The sequence below is a fragment of the Protopterus annectens genome, chromosome 5.part0 (genome assembly GCF_019279795.1).
Source record: "Protopterus annectens isolate FY-2018-M chromosome 5.part0, PAN1.0, whole genome shotgun sequence".
NCBI lineage: Eukaryota > Metazoa > Chordata > Ceratodontiformes > Protopteridae > Protopterus > Protopterus annectens.
In genome coordinates, this window is record NC_056735.1 from 323107578 (window position 1) to 323129338 (window position 21761).

A 21761-nucleotide genomic window follows, 5' to 3' on the forward strand; every position below is an offset into this window, starting at 1 on the left:
CCCTTTTGGTATGTACCTCACAAAACCTCTACAACAACTGGAAAGGCCGCAGAAATACCACACAAAGAGGATTATTGGCCTCAAACAGATGCCCTACACAGACCATCTCAAAAAACTCAAGCTTTACTCCATCGCATATCGCCTACTCAGAGGCTCTCTCTGCCTAACATGCAAAGCTATGTCAAACCCAGAGCTGTTGGACATGCTCCACTTAAAGAAATCCCAATCCTTCTGAGCTGCACGCTCTAGGGACCTAAACCTTGTCACCACAATAAACAGAACATGCTGGGGGGGGGGGGATAGATTCCTGTCCCAGAGACTTCCCATACTCTGGAACAGACTACCTATCTATGTCAAGAAGAGCTCCTCATTAGCACTCTTCAAGAAAAATCTTGATGACCGGATGGGAAATAGGAAATTCACCCCAGGGATCACTTCTGTGGCTCTTCTTGACAGGTGCACAGGAAAATAATTTTCTTGGGTGGTGAAAGCTAGGGTACCTTTTTGGCTAGGCTTATATGGGCCCTAGGGCCAATAGCCTAGTACCTACCTATGAACCTATTTGTAGTCCTTTATTTGTGGATAATCTTACTAATTCTTTCAGCAGGTGTTTTGTTTAACATTTGGTATTTACTTTTGGAAGGGAATTGGCTGTGTGGCATATCGAGAAGAAGCACTGACTATGTCAGAAGAACTAGGTTTGACTGACCTAGGTTCTGGCTGGGGGGTGGTGAGAGTGTGAGTGGTCATTCCCAGTTTTACTCATTCTGTGAGGGTGGGAGTGGCCCTGTCCTACTAAAAGAATGGCATCTGTGGGTTAGTTTACAGATGTGTGCTCTGTGTACAGGACATAGAAAGAAATCTTACCAGAGTGCTTTACATTTTAGCTAGGTACAGCAGGTGTGCAGAAGCATACACCCTTTTATGGGACCTAATGTTATAGGCTGTATACTGTGCTTTCTATTCAACAAGGAGAAGTGTTTAGGAACCTGAGAAAAAGAATCTGACTTTTCTAGATTACTTTATGGTTTTAGGCTTTCATCTCCCTTGCCCAGGTGAGAGAAATAAACGGGCCAACAGGAGGTAGAGTTCAGTTCTCACAAGGGGAGCAAAAATGGGTATAACAATGTGGTGTCAAAACTGTGCCCTTAAATCTGCCCATTCACATCCCTGTTTGATCTGAACTGCAATTTTAGGTGATACATGAAAATATGCAGAATTCAGGGAGAGAGGCCACTTTTCCTTGCTTTGGGTCTGGCTATGGTTAAGTCCCAAGTGGATTGGAAACTGCATCATATTTTGCCATCAGGTGGCTTTTCTAGTTAATGCTGACTAAAACCTCTCTGCTAGAGGACAAACACATGGCTGTTTCCTCTTTCTTTCAATAATTTGCCCACTCTGACATTTTTGATGCAGTCAGGCATCTTTACCCAGCATTAGCTCTTGAGACATGATTTCAGGAGTCTGGTTTTCTTTCTTCCTAGTTGCTGTCCGCTGAAGAGTACCTTCAAAGTTGTATGCAACCAGCACTTTTAATCATAGCAGTTGATTTGTGAGGAAAGCCTTCCATAGTTGTTACTTACTGTGTGTGGATGGTCTCAATGTTAGTGAGTGGATTTTTAATGTAAATCAGAAAATACATAACTTTATTTTCTTGCTCATCTGTAACATGTGCTCACTTAGTACATAGTTGTTAAACTGAGAACAGATGGGGCCGAGTGAACACTTCTCGCCTGGATTATTTCATGAATTGTGTTCAGAGCTGGGATAACAGAAGATGAAAATCAGTCACCCATTGTAGGAGTGATTTCTTGGGGGTGGGGGCCATAATTTAGTGCATCTGAATAACACATCTACCAGATTAACTTTTTAAATATTCAGGCATTCAGTTCAACTTGTTTATGTACATAAATAGCTTCATAATTATGAATCCTTAGCCTCAGTAAACCATTACTAGACCATATTGTTCTACATGATTCTGTCATTTCAAAGTTAAACTTGATGTGTACAGCCATGTAAGACATCTTTGTAGTAATGCTGTATTAACACATTTTCAACTTTGAACGTTCAAAAGCAAATGCACCCAAGTGCACATGAATGGAGTTAAGAAGTTAACCCTTTGCATAATGAACAGGACCATGCCAGTATTTAATTTCATTTTGCAAGGTTTGCCTTTTTATTCATGGGGGGGAGGCTAATTCACATGTTGATCTAATGCAGCCAGTTTCAGGGCTTTATCATGTCTGGGCTGATGTGCAATAGTCGTCTTGAATGATATAATTGTTTTTTCTTTTCTAATAATTTTTTTTTGTTAATTTTGCTCTAGGATCTTCATCTATTTTCCAAGCATAGCTGAAAGAGGAAGCCCTCATGAATAATTAGAATGTCATTAGACATTTGAGGTATTTTGGAGTTCATAGGTCACTGTTGCATATTTCCAGAATTTGTGTGCTAGACCTGTCACTAAGCAGAATATTTCATCATATTTAATTGTGCCAAAGTTCTTTTAACAGAAGATGGGGAGTAACCTCATTTTGGCTCTGTCAAGCCTTATTCTAAGATTGGTAGCAGATTTAGCTGCTCGAACTTGTTTTGGTTTAGTGTTCTGTTCAGAAGAATCTCTATTTCTACTTGAATGAAACATTTCAGTTTCTTTTAAGTGCGAGAGTTCTATCCATGTCCAAGGCCAGTTCTGCAAGGGGGCAATCTTAAACATAACATTGTCCTGATCTACAGTCATTCTGAGTATTGAATTTGTTCTCAGAAAAGTAAGGATCTTCTAAATGAGATTTCTCTGTATAATTTACCATATTGAAATCTTTACCTAATGGAGACCTCATAGGGGATTTGTCATAAAGTGCACATGTCTGCGCTTCTTTCCTCTGGAAGATGTCTGCTATTATAGTGGTACTTGTTCTTCCTTTGTTTTTCGTCAGACTGCGTCTTGTTCTCCAGGAAGGACACTTTCGGAGGGGGGCTCCATTTATGTGCGTGTTTGTGTTTGACAGTCCATCATTCCTTGTCATCTGTCTTAATAAAATCACTGTATACTTGGTTGGCTTCCTGTTGAGTGGGGGGACGCCATCTGTACGTTGACAGTATTATTGCTTGCTGTTTTTATTCTTGATTTTGAATTCATACTTGGTTCTCTGAATTTTACTTGGCTTGAGGAAAGCCCAGGATTCTCAGTTGCTGCAGTGTGATCCATAGTCATTCACAGTTACTGAGAATGTTTCATTTCCCTTTCCTTTGTTGGCAGTCTATTTTCTTTTCATTATGCCCATGCATATTGTTAGCCCTCACATCATTTTCTGCAATTATAGGCACATCAGAAAATTTTTGAAGGGATTAATGACTCTTGGACCAGGTAACTTGTAGTTTTTTTTACATGTTTAAGATGCTAGTTCTTACCTTTAGTTAGTATTGCATCATTGTATTGATATTGATAGTTTAGCTTTTGGTGCGTTTCCATGCATTCTGCTCTTAAGCTGAATTTCCAGGCTTTTTTTTTCATATTTTCTTTGTTTTAATTCTAGTATATTTAGGTAGTGCCTTAGTCTGTTGCTTCTTTGGTGCAGTAAAGTCTTGAATGATAGTACACGCATATCTGTTGTGTATTGAATGACTTCACTGATTTTTTTCCTTCAGCTTTTAGTACTGTGTTTTTTTTTTTTTTTGTGTGTGGATGCTGCTTTACAGGTGGTTACCAAAAAGACAATGGGGGAATTGTTAGTTTTTTTAATTTTCTTAACCTTACAAACTTGTTAAGTATCTGCCATAGGGTTGCCACCTTTTCAAATGCCCAAAGAGGGACATTTTTGGTGCAAACATCAGATTTTGCAGGCCAAAACATACCCACGCTCGGTGCAAATGACAGAACTTCACTTTTTTTCCTAAATAAAAGCTTATTCTTGTAGCATTTTAGTTGCTTATTCTGTTTCTTATAGCATTTAGGTGTTTCAGATACAGAATTAATTATTTTATGCAACTATTACATAAAATATAGGAAATCATTTTGTCCTAAAATCTCAGGACATTTGCCATTTTTACAATTTTTTTGCAGGACACAACTGCCCAAAGAGGGACTGTCCCTTGCAGTGGGACAGGTGGTAACCCTACCATTACAATGTTATATGTTGCTCTTATGCTATTTACGTTTGACTGTTAGAAAGTTTGTTTTTTTTTTAACCCTGAAACCAGGTAGCTTAGTCTTCTTACAGCTTCCCCAATTCTGACTCAAAAACTATGAAGCATGCAATGGGATAAGGTCTGGTATAACTACATTTTACAGTGTTAAAATGCACCAGGATGACAGCTACGTCACTGAAGTTTCAGGTTCAATAGTGTGATTGATCAATTTGTATTTTACTTGAGTATTATGATTTTAACTTTGTGCACTTAGTATGATTTATGTACCTTTAAACTTGCTACTGTCCTTATTGATTTGGTATTCCTGACATGCTATAGAAATGTTTCCATCTGCTGATTTACAGAAGCTGATTTGCATTTTTTTTAAATATTGTATTTCATAATCTGTTTATTTTGAATTAAAGTTGTTCCCCTTCTGGAACTAAATATTTCTGTTTTTTAACTTTTAATTAGAAAGTTGAAAAGCTTTATGCTTTTGAAATTCCAGATGTTCCTGCACAGTCGGAGTACTTAGAAGTCAGGTATTCGGTAAGTCACACAACATTCTTCTTGTTTGAGCATAAATATATAAAATTACACAAACTGATGTAGAACGTCTCTGAAATGATCCTAAAAAAAGTTGAATAGTATGGTACTGATGAAAGGGAAAACAGGTGAAGCATATTGTTTTCTTTTTACACATTGATTCCAAAATTTTAGGATAGGCTGTTCCAGTGGCATAAAGAGAGAGATAAAGCCCTAACTATGGCCTAGCCAACCTGGGTTTGATTAGTGGCTTAGGCGACTGAGTGACAGGGTGGGATGGGTGACCCCATCCTGGGGTGAGGGAGCTTGCTAATGGCACTCCCTAAAGGGAGGCTTAGTCCAAAGCAGAGGATTGTCCTTGGATGCAACCCGCAGATGTGGAGGGGTAGGGAAAGGGAAAAGTGGGTAGGGCGCATAAATAACCCCCCACATACCAGGAGGAAGCACAGATGCCTGAGCCCCCAGCATGCCCTTAAGATCTATGACCAGCCCCATCAAGATTGGAGAAAGTCTGTGGGATGGGATGAGTTAGAAGGATGCTGGTAGACGTGGCATGGCCATGGAGCACTGTGGCCAGAGATGGTATGAATGAGGTCTGATGAGACCAAAAAAGGAAAAAGCTCATTAGGCTTTCATTGTTACTGTAGTGCTAACTTGGTTCTGTTTATATAAAAAAAAATAAAAATAAAAAAAACAGAAGGCATTCGAGTGATGCAATACAGGAGCCATATACAGTTCATTCTGTTAACTTTTTTTCTACTTCATGCTGCGACATATAGCTAATAACCCTTGGGAATTTCCAAACTGGGTTTATTGTGGGATGGTTATAGATGGTGGTTCTTGTGTCACTTAAATTGCATACTGCCTCAGTCAACTTTTCTAAGGTGTGTACAGGTTTAAAATTAACTTTATCATGTGTTCATCTTTGTGCCACTGTTAGTGGGCTTCTTTTCTCCTTACACTCTCCTGTACTGTGTCCCAATTTGAGACTGAGGAAAAACATTTGATCTCAAAACTGTTAATTACATAACTATTATTAACCACAAACACTGCACATTAACCACACTAAAGCATCATCTCCAGCACCAGAACCAACTGCTGCGCTAACAGATGCATTAAAAATGCACATTACAAACAAGTTTTACATCTCCACACAGAACCAGGCATACCAAGGCCTAAAAACCTTTATAAATCCTAGTCTTTCTGCTCTTCAAGAAATACATTAGCAAAAAAAGTCACAATAAATTAATGAATGATACCCAACTAATCTCTATATACAAGCAATGTTTCATCAGTGGATAAGCCTAGTACTTCAGCATGGTTACAGAAAGTTAGATCCATTTGTTAGTTGTATCTGCTTGAGTCTTCATTTTGCTAATGGAGGAATATATTACAATATCAGGTATTTTTGTTGCTACCTTCTGTAGACCTATGTCATTCAGTGGATAGGTAAGATGCAAATGTTGTCGGGTTCTTGTACAGATGAGAGAGAAAAATAGAACTTAATCCGTCCAGCCTGTTTGGTGATCAGTATGCTTTCTGTTTATTCTGGATGCAGTTTCTTAAACCTTCAGATTAGCAGATTTCCCTCTGGTTGTATTTGGAATCACTTCTCTCATAAAAGGAGACTTGATTGTGGGTCCCCAGGTTAAAAAAAGTGCATAGTATCCTTTTGAGTAACAGGATTTATTCAAGTCTCACAAGTCAGATCCTGCATTTAGCTTGATAACTATATTTAACTGCTGTGGAGAATTTCCTTTGCATCTTAAGTATTTAAGAATTCTTGGATAATTGACAAAGATGCTTACATAATGTTGTGCCTTTTTACATTTTCAGTAGTGAATATTTAACTCACAGCCACACATGCCCATCCTAGAGTAGATTCAGAATTGTTTTTAGCACTGTTTTAACAACTGAACTGATCACTACTGTGGGTGCAGTAGAATTTCACACAATGACATGTGCATACGATGCATTTCATGTTGCTCCACAATCTGCCATGTCAAAGGCATTTAAGAGTGCAGTAGTGTAATTTGTAAAGGAAGTTGAGAAATGGTATAGTTATGTGGAATAGGGGTGAGAGACTGTTACCAGCCTTCTGTTTTGGCAATAAGCAGAACCCTGCCCCCTTTGTCATAACCATGTATAATTATGGCCATAATTTAAAATGTATTCTAATTTCTAAAAGCATTTTAAAGTTAGTTCTGTGCAATTAGAGGGATTTTAGAGGGACAATGCTTTATCTGAGCTGAAAAGTATCTGTCTTTGGTGAAAGGGCTGTCATGCTTAGGTGGTACATATTATTTAGGTGGTACATATTATTTTCTGGAATAAAAAGGCAAAATACAGTATATAAAATTGCACTGTTTGATGGGTATGAAGCATATGTGATTATAATAAACAATATGTAGGATTACTAGTTAAACAGTGTTGTAAACACATTACTACAGCAGCCTGACAGACACCAACATATATAGATTTACATTTCTATTATAGGTTCATAGATTAGTACTAACTGCCCTTGTGAGCCATTTTAAGCCTAGCCAATTATCCCATGTGAGACTCAAACCCTGCACCTTGTGTTTGTAACGCAGACACCTTAACCATTAGGCCACCCTCCCAACCCCATAATTGATAGCATGGAGTTGTCATAGAGAAATCTATTAAACAGTTTTGATTTTTGTGTTTTAATGTGATAATTGTACTGTGCATTAAGTGGTATTTCATTTAATGTATTTTACTTCAAATACTTTAGTCAACAATTATCTTGTATTAAAAAATGCAGAAGATTGAAAACTCCTTACCCAAGGGTAGTATCAAAAATATTAACTTAAAATACTGTTAGGTCTACCAAAGCAGCCCATAAACTTGGTTAGCCTCTGAAGATGAGGACAATTTATAAAACCTTTAGGTGCATCAGGCAAGTAAGGAACACCACTCAACATTTTTTCTGTACTTGTTCAAAATGGCATCTCCCATAAGGACCCGGTAGATAGTCACTATACTAGCAGACACATTCATTGCTAAAGCTATGCCTGAATCTTCCCCTACTATCACAAAGACATGTACTGAAGGTACCAAGACCAAACATGCTTCTACCATGAGGCTTGACACTGACCAAGAATGTTTAATAAATAGTGGCTAAGCATCCCCTCACAGAGCCATTCCTCAAACTCTTCAGCCTAAATTTAGCTAGAGGTTTTGTTCCTAGTTAAGTGCACAGCAGTGTTAATATCCCTTTCATAATGGTGGCCATACTACGTATCCTGGGACTTGTAAAAAACCATCAACTTTTTTACAATTATGGAACATATAAGTGACCCCATAAACTATATCAGAAATGTTATTAGGCTGCACCCTCAACAGTTTGATCTTGTCAAGGAAAAATCCAGCTTAATGAATCTTGTTAGGCTGTGCAATTGTATCAGAAAAGTTATCAGTGGTCATACTCTTCACGTGGTGTATCCTGACGTGGCCAAAGCATTGAGCACTGTAACTCATGCAGACAGCATACGTAAGCTAAATGCTTTAGAAAGAGGGTCCCTGTGTGGTAATGTGGATAGCAAACTGGCTAAAAGAACCCCCACAGTGCAAGTGGCATGTACCTCATCAGAAGGTACAAAGATAAACGGGAATGTCCCCAATGGCTCAGTATTGGGACGCCTCCTTTTTGGTATTTATTTCCAATCTGTATACTGGAGACCAGGACCTGTGGCTAACAAACTTTACAGATGGCTGCAAACCAGGAGTTATTGTCAAATCTCCCCTCTGATATACCTAAACCATAGCTCTCAACTGTCCATGTTTTTGCAGAATGTCCAGATTGTTGTGTGATATTTTTGGTCCCTCTTCATAAAATTCATGATTTTCTGGCAAATCTGTGAGGAATGAAGTCACCAAATGAAACGCACTTGAGTGTCAGACTTTATATCCTTCAGAAAATGCATGTTAATACAAAACCTGTTACTCTAGCAACTTTTTAAGTTTGTAAGAAAAATATTTAAAATATGTCCCTATTTTTGGGGCATTTGCACCCCCCACCCCATTATTTTAGGCTTTGTCCAGATTTCTTGCTCTAAGAGGTTGGGAGGTATGACCTAAACCTTTCATCAGGAATTCACACTTATAAATACTTGATGTTCTTAAAATGCAATTTGGTCATACTTGATAAACAACCTCTTCCCTCAGCATGTAGTGTAGACAATTCCTCATTACAAAATGAAAATGTTAGTTAGGGGCCTTGGAATGGATTCTTAATTTCAAAAGGATTGTCCTTAATAGCTTGGGATCTCACACCCTTTTCAGTTATTGATTTAATATACCTGACTTCAAATGTCCCATGTTTGCCTGAATTATCCAGTTCTCATTTTTAGACACCACTCCATCAGTAATCCCAACTTACAATTTCATAAACTGAAGTTTTTAGTTCTCCTCATTGGACAAAGGACCATCATATGACCTCCTAGACATATAGACAGTGGCCGCTTAGTAGGAAATGAGTTACACTGTTCTACTGAAGTATTCTATTCTGTTATGATTTGTGTTTGGGGAGCAAAATTAAATCAGTAATAAATTCATATTTGGCCTCGTCTTTCATACTCTCCCTGTAAGAAGAAAGCAAATATGTGTAAAATGTATTAATTCCATTCTCTTCATCCTTTCATCCTCCAAAGCAAGTTTAAATTCTTATTGATCTTGTCTAGTACACATTTTTACACTTGCCCAGTAATACATTTCTCCTTCACTGGAAGTCACAAAATCTACAGTAAAGTGAAAACCAAAGTTAAGTTAGTCATATTCCTTGGATAGTGCACATTTATTTTCTGTTATCTTCCAAGGAGAAATAGGAGGAGTCTCTTCTCTCTTTCTCTTTCTTTCTCTCTCTCTCTCTCTGCCTGCCTTTTGCTTTTGTATGCTTCCTCCTGAAGGGTCTTTCTTGTCCTGTTTCTTGTCATTTTGTCAATAAGGTAAGACCGAGCTTCCTGGGCATCTAAGTTTTTATTCCTCTAGGTGAAAGCATTTTTAGGTGGGCTGGATATATTGGTCTTCAATGGATCCTCTGAGACGGATGGTCCCTCAGCACTTTCTCGATCGTAGTATAATCATTGTCCAGTAGTGGCCCATTAATCTTATAAGCAACTCCTGGTTTCCACTTATTACTCCAACATAACTTTTGAGAATATTTCTAGATGTACTAAAATGTTGCTTTCCCTTTGAACTACATTGCCACTTGGAGTATAAATACAGTGTGCTCTGTGTTCTTACAGCATCTTCTGTACTCCTGCCATCTTCCCAAGTGCTATTGAGCAAACATAAAACTTGGTCCCCATGCACTCTGGGGTCACTACCAGTCTGGGATTCTCCCTTCTTGCCCCGTCCTGCATGTTAAATGTTTCTCTTTTAGGGATTCTCCTTGGTCTTCCAGATTGGCAGCTTTGTCTTTCAGGCTATGGTTCTCCTTTTGCAGCTCCAGTATGGTAGGTCAGTTCCTTGAAAGTGCTTTGTCTAGTTCTTTGTTTCTCAAAATAACACAAAACTGGATTTCTTTCTCATAGACTATATTTTCCCCATAAAATTTACTCAGGAGAACACCTTGAAATATTTCTTCTGCTCTTTTACAGAAGCTGAAATTACAGTTTTCCTTAATTAGCTGCCATAACTATCCTTTTCTTTGTAGATAATTTAGGAAACCTTTTAAAGTTCTGCTTCCCCTTATCTTTATCTTCTGTATGCAACATTCATCAAAACTATCACGGTTTCTGTAGCTAAATGGTTTGGCACTAACTTATTTTTATGAACCACTTTGTGCCGTTAAAGAGGTATTGTGAGATGTACTTCCTCCTAGAGTGTAGTATCAGAAGGCAGACCATGAAGGTCTTTTTTGGTAATTTTTAGAACTTTGACTAACGGGTGTATTGCCTCCCAAAAAGAGTAGGTGTTTGAAGTCCAAAGATCTGTGCTCCTGATAAGCTGCAAGCTGCATCTTTGAGATTAACCTATAGAACATTTCCAAAGGAATATATTATGTTTTAGCAGAGGTTAACTTGCAGTCATTAGAACTCTTGGTTGCACAGGTGCCCCTGATCCATCCATATTGGACCTTCAATGAGGGAATTGGCCTTTTCCTCCCAGATTTGCCCCCTGTGAGGTATGGAATGGATAATGAGGGGGAACCATTTCTTTGGACTGTGCACTAGAAGATGTACATTTCATAGTGCTGTAAGCTTTTTATAAGGGAGCATTTTATGTGGGAACTTTAGAAATCACGGAATCAACAGATCTGGGTTTATAGTCATGTTGAGTCCAAGCCCCATTTGGTAACACTGTCTTTCCCACACTTTAGGATGCCCTGGAATCTTTGTACATGCATGTAGACTTGCAGTTGTCTGCATTGGAGAAATCAGAGAGGTACTGGAGGGTCCAGGACAACTTTAAGTACTTGCGTAAGAACCATGTGGCTGACCTGGTAGCAGTATTTGTGGAGGCTGCCAGGAGTACAAGCTGGCTACAGGCTTAAACATGCTCGCTAATGAGAAGAACAGAGTCCTGGACCACTTACAAAAAGTTGTATACCTTAGCCAACCTTTTCTTTTGATCAATTAGCTGCTTAAGTACTAGGGTGAGATTCTCAAGTATAGGACATGGTGGTGATTTTCACAGGTGAAAATGTTGTGAAAATGTTTCAAAGCCAGTGTAGATTGCCTTTATTGTAGACAGATGCATATTAAAATCCGACTGTGATGCAGCAGAAGTCTGCAGCAGTCTGCTAACCACTAACTTAATCTTGAGGAGCAATGTTGGAGACTGTAGCTTGTAGACGAAGCTGTTGAAGAGCAGCTGGTAGATATCACCTTTAATTACAAACTTGCTGTTTTGGTCATCCTCTAAGAAGGCTTTTAGATACCTAGAGGACAAGGGTAAAACAAAACTGTTGCGTCAGTAAAGCAGGTTTTCTCCATCAGATTCCTAAGAAGCAGTAGAAATAAATTGACCATCCATTAAGATAATACAAACTGAAAAGGTACTTGAAACCTATGATGTGACAGCATTTATGTTGTGTTCCTCTGTCTGGTGAAGATATCCGTGAAACAAGGAAGGAGTAGAAGAAAGTCCTCTACCACCCAAGTGCTCCCACCACACCCATTTATATAGAGTCCTAGCTTCCTCCCTGAAATTCTTCATTTCTTCAGGGTTCAGCTTGTTAGAGTGAGAAGCTTAATTTTTGGAAATAAGCATAGATTTCATGTGTTCACTGCAGTTATGGGAATGCCCTCTACCCCGACTAGGAAAATCTAGTTCTGGATGTTTTGCAGCGAAGAATATCTTGTTGCACAATGGATCCAGTCCCCTCTGTATTTGAGGAAGAAAGATTTTATTCCTGGGTTTTCCTTGTTCTTAGAAGGGATGGTTCTTTTGAGTCTGGTTTACGGTTTGTATAAACTGAACAAGTTCTCAGATGTAAAAAAAAAAAAAAATCAAGATGCTTGCACTAGAAGCTGTGCTCCCATAGCTTTGTGTGTGATTGCAGTGGATTGGAGCAGAACCCTCTGACAGACATTTTAAATCGTAATGGAAACCTACTGTTGTATGAGTATACTTGCAACTTATTTTAGCGATGGAGATATGTTAAAAGATTTTTTTGTATATATCAATAATACTTTAGATTGTTTCAAGTTTACCCATGTTTTCAATGACACCACTATCACATATTTGGACGTGGAGATTAAAATTGATAGAGTTGATAAAAATTGATTTAAAAAATTTTTAGAAAAATCAACATTTTTAAATTCGTATTTGGAATTTAATAGTTGGCATCCCACATTTCAGAAAAAATCTATTGTAAAAGGACAACTGGTATGTGCCGTCAGAATGATATCCTTGGAGTGTGATTTTGTTCAGGAAGTAGATTATATTTTAAAAATGTTTGTGCACAGAGGTTATCCCCGAGAATTATTGGAAAGTGTTGGAGGAGAGGTAGTCATAAAGCGGCAAAATGGTTGGTCTGTCCCTTTTTTAGGTCAAAATGTGGGTGGTAATGGTATTGACCATTTGAGGGATAAGAAGGATAATGTTTCCACTTTTCCCATTTTTATTACAACTTGCATTAAGGGTACACAGATGATTTGTAAAATTATTGAAAAAAATGGGAATTGTCTGTAGATAAGAATTTGGTTAAGATGTTAAATAAAAAAACAAAATTTACATACAGAAGAGATAAGATAGGTGTTTCAAATATATTGTGGAACAGAGGGGTAAAAGAAAAAAAATACCTGTACATCAAAAAAAGTTGGCAGCACAAAATGTGGTATGTGTCCTCAATGCTCCCTGATTTTAATCACTGGAGACGGTTTTATTTTAAATGGCAAGGTACTATATATTAGGGGTAATTTTAATTGTCCGAGTGCAAATGTCTATTTAGCGAAATGTATCTCGTGCCCAGTTTTTTTTATGTGGTCAAAACGTGTAGGAAGTTCAAATTAAGGATTTATGAACATTCCCTGGACATTAGACACAAAAAGGATTCTAATGCCCTTAGTAGACATGTAATAGAGTACCCTGGTCATTCTTTTAAATTTTTGGTTTTACAGCAGTTACAATCTGGTGAACAGGGAAGTACACCTAGGGAGGCCCTTGATGTATGTGAATTGAGATGGCAGTTAACCTTGGATGCCACCAGGTAGCTGGTATTGATGAAGCAGTTAATATCAGCTGCTATTTAAAAATTAAAAACATATTGGGTTAACATGCAAATTTAATAATTTTTAATGTAAATATTTATTGTCAAGTTTTTAAGTATTTCTTATTTTTTTTATATATTTTTACAGGATACTTGACTATTCCTTGCACACTGTATCTTTATATGTATTTATTTGAGTCAACTATCATATGTTCTGTTTTTATTGTAGTTCCCCTTTAATTGGAATGCTATAAAAATGCTGGGAAAAAGTTTTGGTAATAGTTCTGAAGAAGTCTCTAGATTGGGGATGAAAGCGTTTAACTTGCTCAAGATTCACTGTCTGTTTTTTATGCTGTTGGTTATCCCTCGGTTTATGGATTTTGGATGTCAGTGTTTTAAAGTGGAATTTTTATCGTACATTTGGTTTGCACAATAAAGCTGTGTTCTTTATCACTAGCTGGTGTTTCCATGTGGATTTTCGAGTTTGTGGATTTTGTATATTCATTTTATTTTTAGAGATGTCTGCTATATACTTTTGTAGTGAGAATTTTTTTTTTTTTATATATTTGCTTTGGGAACACTGTGGGCTATTTCTGAAAGAGGCATTGTTTGAGGAAGCATTTTTAAATAGCTTAGCTTCCTTGCTTGTTTTCGTGCTCTGCTGTATGTAGGTCTCTCAAAGTAGAGTGCAGCACTGTTGATATCTCATATCATGCATTGTTTTGTGATGTTACAGTGGAAAGATTTGCCTGAGCTGTGGGGCATACAGTTCTGTTTTGTGCAATTTGTAGTTTTAAGTGTGTTTGAAATATTTATGTAATTGATCCATAGAGGATTTTAGCAAGTAGGACTGCATTTGCTGCCTTTAACTTCTCCTGTAATGTGCCTCTTTGTTTGATAATAGTGCTGAGTTGAGTTACTGGTTCACATAGTATTGTCCAATCAGTGTGGACTTTGTAATAAATTTTTGACCAGTAATTGCATTGTGGTATATTCAGCTGATAATTCTTGATTTATCCTTGTGATCCTGTGAACTGCATGCTTGTAGCATTATGTGAGTGTTGCTCATCAAAGAGCACTATGGATGTTCATCGTGTTTCACTGTTTCAGTCCTAACCAATGGGTTATCTGGCTCCCGGTAGTCCTCGCCAGAATACCAAAGGTAAGTAAAAATGACGTTGGCTGTCATCTGTTGTAAAGGACGTCAGGGCGTCCGATAGAAAAGGAGGCAGCCGACGTCACTTCCTCAGTCTTCCTTGCCGCGGAGCCCGAAGCAGAAGCATTTCTTTCACGAGTGCCAGTCAGCAGTTTACCTTTTGTATTTCCAACTGCGAAGTTGAAGTCAACTACAGATAAGTACCCCGTTGGGGATCCTCTTTTCTTATTTTCCATGCAGATAGGGTCTCCCTGAGAACCAACCCCTCCTTTATGCCTAAGGTGGTTTCCAGCCTGACTCTTGATCAGTCCATACACCTTCCTACCTTTTTTCCTAATCCTCGAAATAGAGGTGAGAGAATCCTACATCTCTTGATCTGCATAGACAGCTCAGGCTTTACCTGGACAGGACTAAAGACCTTTGAAAATCAGCTTCGCTATTGGTCAGCTTTGCCCCTGGAGCCCAGGGCAAGGTTATTTTTAAGCAAACCATTTCTAAATGGATTGCTCATTGTATTACTTTTTGTTATTCCTTTCATGGCAAGGTTCCTCCTCAAGGGGTTAGGACCCATTCAACTAGAGCAGCTTCCACTTCTGCAGCCTTTTTAAGGGGTGTCCCTACTAGTGTCATTTTGGAAGCTGCCACATGGTCTTCTGTTCACACTTTCACAAAGCATTATAATTTGCCTTTGTTTTTGAAGGCCAAGACAGGGTTTGCCACTGCTGTTCTGCAGGGCATTATCTCCAGTCCTCTATTCTCTTGGTTCCTCCTCCCTTTTCTCTGGGCTTTGGTAATCAACCCATTGGTTAGGACTGCAACAATGAAACACGATGAGCATAGTACAGTTGTATACACTTACCATAAATGTAGATGTTCGAGTGTCTTCACTGTTGCAGTCCTGCTTTCCTTCCCTCCTTCCCTCTTTTTTTTCTCTTTTCCTAAGATACAGGCTACATTTAGTTTAAGCCTTGCTTTCTGGGGGCTTCTGACTGTTATGGCAAGAAAGACTGAGGAAGTGATGTCTGCTGCTTCCTTTTGTATCATACGCCCTGTCATCCTTTACAACAGACGACAGCAGACGTCATTTTTACTTAACTTTGGTATTCTGGCCGATTGAGGGCTACCGGGAGCCGGATATCCCATTGGTTAGGACTGCAACAGTGAATACACTCGAACATCTACATTTAGGGTAAGTGTACACAACTGTACTTTTTCCACCTTGTCACTCAACATGAGCTTGTTTAATCAGTCTTTTAGGGAGCTGTAGTTAGAATGCATATAGCCCTTGGCAGTGGGTTGGAGTAGATTTTCAATATACTGTATTAATTTGGTGCCTTTGGTATGGCTGGTCATTTCTTTAGTGAATTCTTTGAAAAACATAAGTGCTAATGTAAATCCTTGTGGATCCCCCATTATAGCATAGTATGGGAAAGAGTAGCTTTGTTGCTATTAGATTGCATATCAACAATATTTTAGTTACTTGTGCATCTAGTCCGTTGTGGCTTACTGCATCCTTTGTGAATAGGAGTTGCAGAAGTAATGAGGGTGTAACACTGTACATAAGAGATTAATAATTTCCCCATGTGTTCCTTCTCCTTTGTGCTTGCAAACTCCTCGGGCCTCCCCCAATTTCTTTTTTTGAGTCTATTCATTTCCCCATCACTGGGGAATTCCCAGCATGGGGGTGAGTGTTGATTATAAGGGCCAACTTTTTGGCAGCCATGGAGGCGCTTTTCCACATCAACAAATGCACTCTTTGGGAGTTTGTGTACGAGTCACTGTGGAGGGACTACTGCATCCTCCCCATTTGATTGCCTGCTTCCACACATGCTGATGAGGACTACCATTAATATCGTAATAGTTTCAAGCCTACATCACTGGCCTTTGAGCCTTTTGTTGCTTGCAGCCACCCACATGGTTGTGGTAGAAATAGGAGATGAGAGCCACCACTTTAGGATAAGTGAGATGAAACTCTTTTTTGCTCTGGTACTCCCCACCTCAGCATTTCTTTTACCTGGACTTGTACTTGCATCATATTCTTGACATTACTCTCTCTATGCTATAGAGCTTTGTAGAGGAAACCTTTTTTTTCTGAAAAAAAAATTTTCCCATTCATGTTTATTTTCTTACCTTGCTTACCAGCCAAAATATTTAATAAAAAAAGTACACACAGTTTAATTAATCTTTGCGTGGGTACTGCCTCACAGAATGCTTTAAGGATTTATGCTGAGAGCTCCAGCTGTTATCTTAAGTTTGATTCTTGGCATTTTCCTCGTAGGAACTATGTAGACTTGAGTTAGAATATTTAGTGCAGAGAGAGACTGGTGGCAATTGGGTTCTTGCTCTTTTAACAATTAGGTGGATGTAGATGTTAATTGTCCATGCCTTTTTGTATAAGGAAATTTTCATTCACCCCAAATGTGGATTGTGCTGGTTTGTTGTTACTTTATCGTAATCACCAATGTGGAAGCGTTTCTCTCTGCATCTGTATATACTTAAGTTTGGATAAAAAATAATTTTTGACAAATGTCTTGCTCCTTAATGTTTAGTATTTAGTCATCACAATCCATACTGACTAATGGGCTCCTAAAGTCAAGTATGTTGCACTACTTAGCTTAACTGAGGATTCCCTGAAACGCTGTCATACTGTGTCAAGTAACTTGTTATTGCATTTGGTTTTTGTTTATACAGATGCACTATGTAAAATAATGCAGTATAAAGAAGCAGGAAATGTATACACTCTTGAAAGAATAGGAGACGTTGCTCCATAAGTGACGGTGCTTTTATACTATAAAAGCAAATCTAAAGTAGACTTCTAAGATATTAAATTGAAGGGAATAGGTGCCAGAAAGGCAGTTGATTGGCTGTATTAAAGTTTAGTTCCAACAAAACTTGTCAAAAATCAACACTTAAGTTCTCAAGTGTTTAAAACTGTACTTATCTGACATTTTTCTTTTTAGGCAGAAATGTGTCAACTCCCTCAAGACCTTAAAGGAGAGACCTTTTCCCATGTGTTTGGAACAAACACTTCAAGCCTGGAACACTTACTGTTGAGTAGAAAGATCAAGGGACCCTGCTGGCTTGATGTAAAAACACCACGTAAGAATTTTCTGAATAATTTTGACACTTAAACGTTTTTGTTAAAAGCATAATTTTAGTATGTGTGTGATCTTTACTGTGGTGGTGGTATTTGTGGCTGAAACATTCATTGTGGCATGAAGATAATTTTTAAACCATATCAGTGAAACATATTTTTAATTAATAAAAAGAAAAAAAAAAGTTTTTATTACTACCCATCCTGGGATGATTGCTTTGTGAATGATTATCCTATGACTTGAGGAGAAGTTCTTAGATCTTGGCGCCAAGCGTAATGTTCATAATTTATGATCAGAATAATTTCGGAGTCACTGTAGCCATGTTACATCTTACCCTTTGTTGCTTGTGTAGAGGAATAAAAAAATATGTTCAGTAAATGTATGGGTTACTGGATAATTAAGTAAATGCTTTGTGTTTTTTGTGTAGAGCTGTGTCAGCAGCCAGTCAGTTGGTGCAAAGTTGAAGCCATAGCAATGAAGCCTGAATTTGTCAATGTGGTGAAAGATGCTGCAGTACCCCCTCCACTTGTAGTAATGGCTGTTACCATGAAGACTATGCAGAATACAAAGAGTCATCAAAATGAGGTAAGCGTAATTTCGCCTCCCCTTTTTACATTACTTGTGATTTTTTGGTTTTTCGTTTTGCTGTTCCCCAGCTGACCATCTCAATATTTCTTCCCATGACTAGCTCTGTGCATATTGGGATATCATAGGTTCATAGGTTCATACTAGGCTATCGGCCCTAGGGCATTTATAAGCCTAGCCAGAGTGTGTTTGGCTTTCGCCACCCATTTTAAATTAATTTTGCTATGCCTTTTTTTGAGGTTAGTATACTGTGCCTCTGTCTAACAGTGACACAGAAGTGATAGCCGGGGTAAACCTACGATCTCCCATCCACTCATCAAGACTCCTCTTGAAGAGAGTCAATGTGGGACTCTGCCTAACCTGGACTGGGATTTTATTCCAGAGTGAAGGGAGCCTCTGGGTTATGAATCTGTCCCTCCAGCATGTCCTATTTATTTCAGTGCTGAGGTTCAAGTCTCTCGAGCGTGAGCTCGATGGGATTTGGATTTTCTGAGGTGCAGCATGTCCATTAATTCCGGGTTGAACATGGCTTTATCGTCAGGCACAGATCGCCTCTGAGCAGGCGGTATGCCACTGAGTAGAGCTGGAGTTTCTTTAACCGGGCAGCATATGGCATCTGTTTGAGCCCTTTGATCCACTTGGTGAGGTACTTTTGGGGTCTTTCCAGTTGCTGCAGGTGTCTGGTAAGGTACATCCCAAAGGGGCATTGTACTCAATTATGGGCCTGATGAGGGATGAGTAAAGAGGCACGATGACCTCCCCTGATCTAGATGTGAATCCCTTCATGATTAGGTGGGCTATATAAAATGTTTTTCTAACCACTTTGGCCACGTGGTTGTCAAATGAGAGATTGCTATCAACTTGGGTCCCCAGGTCCCTAATGACTTCTTCTGTACTTAATGGATTACCACCTATGTGGTAATTTGTGGGCACTTTGTTTTTGCCAAAGGGGATGAATATACACTTTTTGGCGTTTAGCTTGAGGCCATGGCTCTGGCACCAGTTGTCTGTTTCTGAGGCCCTTTTGGAGGATGCTTGTGTCGGCTGGAGAGTTGATTATGGCGCCCAGTTTGCAGTCATCTGCGAACTTGGTCAGCCACAGTCCTTCCTTGTTGGCCTGTACCGCCTAGAAATATATACCGAACAAGAGAGGTCCCAGGACTGAGCCTTGTGGGACGCCACTTGTAACTGGCTTGGAGTCTGACATGGCTCCAACAGTTCTAACCATGTGGGTTCTGTCCTTGAGCCAGTTTGCAACCCATCTAGTGACATAGGGGTTTATATTTAAGCTGGTGAGCTTATCTATAATGCCCGAGTGGGGTATTGTATCGAAGGTTTTTGCGAGGTCCAGGTAGGCTGTGTGGACCACCTTCATTTTACTGCTACTCAAAGCAGTAGTTTTCCTTTTACTCTCTCTGTTTTGCCCTGCACATGCACATACTGTCTAAGGAGACAGAGTGCAGTGGCTTCTCGCTATCAGGATGAGTGAGCTGCCATTGAATTCTCAGCCCCCTCTCCAACTCTAGCTTCTGCAGCACCTAAGCTGCTAATTGTTGGCATTGTTGGAGTCAAGACTCATCCCTCTGTGCTGAGGAGCTGGACATTTTAGTTACGAAGTGATGAGTTATGTTGTGTGCAGTCTCCTCCATTTAAGAATAATGGACAGAGTTTGTTAGAAGAACACAGGTAAGTGGGATGGCCCAGCAAATGTTGAAGGGAGAACATGAGTGAGACAGTTGAAGAGCAGGCAAGGAGGAGGAAACCAGGATGTAAGGCATGGGTGGAGGGAGAAGGCAGTAAAGTGTAGGGATGCAGCAAAAGAGATGGCTATGCAGAGCCAAACGCATAGAGAGAAAGAAAGAAGTCTGCAGGAAAGGGTCCCTGCCATATAGGAGGGATATATGGTGAAATGGATAGGCTTGTAGAAGAATACAAAAGAACATGAAGAAGAAATGGAAACTGCAAAGGGAGGAAGGCAGTGAGCATAAATGCTGAGTAGGAATTCAGGGTGGAACTGAGGGGGCAGGTTACAGATTGTGGTAGGGACTTGAGGCAAGAAGTGAGTTTAGGGTCACTGTGCATGAATTTGTTTTTGAGACATGGTTGCCAGAGGATAAAAGTGTTTGCAGAGGCGACAAGAGGCCAGTTTAAAATGGCCATCATCACCTAAGGAAAGGGGTGAATGCTTGCACACACCACAGCTGTTCGTGATCTTTGACTCAAATTTTAGCTCTGCCCCTGTTCCTCTCTCAAACTGATGCTTTTGGAGAAATGTGATGAATTACACTTGTTAAATCATGACCATAATTAGAGTAGTAGACTTATTTTACTTCACAAAATGAATATTAATTCACACACTGTAATTCTAGCAATGTCTCAGATTAATAGTATTAAAAATTTAAGTGTTTCTGATTATTTCTAGGTCTGTCCCTGATTGGTTGAGAGCTGTGCTTGCTGGTGTGTACCTGTGAGCTGTTGTGCCTCAACTTATTCACTTAGTCATAAATCCTTGGGAGATTAAACACTCACTAATGTTTTGCTCTTGAACTAGGCAGTAAACACACTGAAAGGCGCTGTGTGGAATCTGGCTTTTGTAAGCACATCTGACTTCCTCTGTTGTGGATATGGCCTACACTTCTCTGTTAGACATTCTGTATCCCACCTTCCAAAAAAAGGCACAAGAACCAGCAAAACTCAATACCTTCTCTAGACAACATTGGGGATAAAAGGATTCCGAATGTGATACTTGCCTGTCCTGCTCTTATTCTTAGGCTTGAACCAACAGGCTATTTGAACGCTTGTGTTATCCCCAAGTCTCTGTGCCCTTTAACTTCAGATTCTGGCTTGTTCTTGGATTTTTTAACTGTAGTACTCACTTGAACATTGTTTTTATCACATACTTTGTGTCCCTTAAGACTTTGCGTGGTGAGTTATTCTAGTCTTCGTGTACATCAGTAATCAAATAATGCATAACTTTTGTTGTTTTCTGTATACTACCCTGTTTCTAGTTAAAAGCTGTAAGGCTGCAGAACTGGATGCATTGCTGTAGATGGAGTCATGCCAAGTGCTGCTTGGGGCTGGCATAAGGCAGTTTCTAGTAGGGTGAAGGATGAGGTTACAATCAGTTTATTATGGAACCAGCAGTTTTTTAGGTATGCAAAATTAGCAGATTTTGGGTGGAGGGTCGGTGGTCCTTGTTTGCTAATACAGGATTATGAGTGGATCTTTGTGATCATAACTTTTGCATGATGTGTTTGAGATATGGATACCAAGAAATTCACCTTGAGAGCAAAGCTTGAGGTGAATCTTGGCATCTGTGTCAAGAACACACAACTTAGGGTTATGTTTGGTGACCCGATAATTTGTAGTGCATGGAGCTTCTTCTGCTCCATGTACTATTAGTTACAGGAAAAAAAAGCACCAAGTGTTTTGGTGATTTTCAAAGCCGTTAAGCATTTACCAAGTGCTGTCAGAAAGACAATGTGACACTTTGTTTTTAAAGATAGAAAGTTAAAAAGTGAAGATTACTAACACAAGGCAGCAAACAGTAAGAAATCTCTCTCTAATTTTGCTT

The 21761-nt window shown here is 39.1% G+C and overlaps 1 protein-coding gene across 1 annotated transcript in view; it reads left to right on the forward strand.

Moving 5' to 3' along the window:
• The window catches only part of POLA1 (DNA polymerase alpha 1, catalytic subunit), a 3104727-nt gene that overhangs the window by 549792 nt on the left and 2533174 nt on the right, over positions 1-21761 (forward strand). The window contains exons 13-15 of the mRNA XM_044072304.1: positions 4603-4677; positions 17468-17606; positions 18030-18187. Of these exons, the coding sequence (XP_043928239.1) occupies positions 4603-4677; positions 17468-17606; positions 18030-18187 (372 nt within the window). The remainder of the gene's footprint in view (positions 1-4602; positions 4678-17467; positions 17607-18029; positions 18188-21761) is intronic.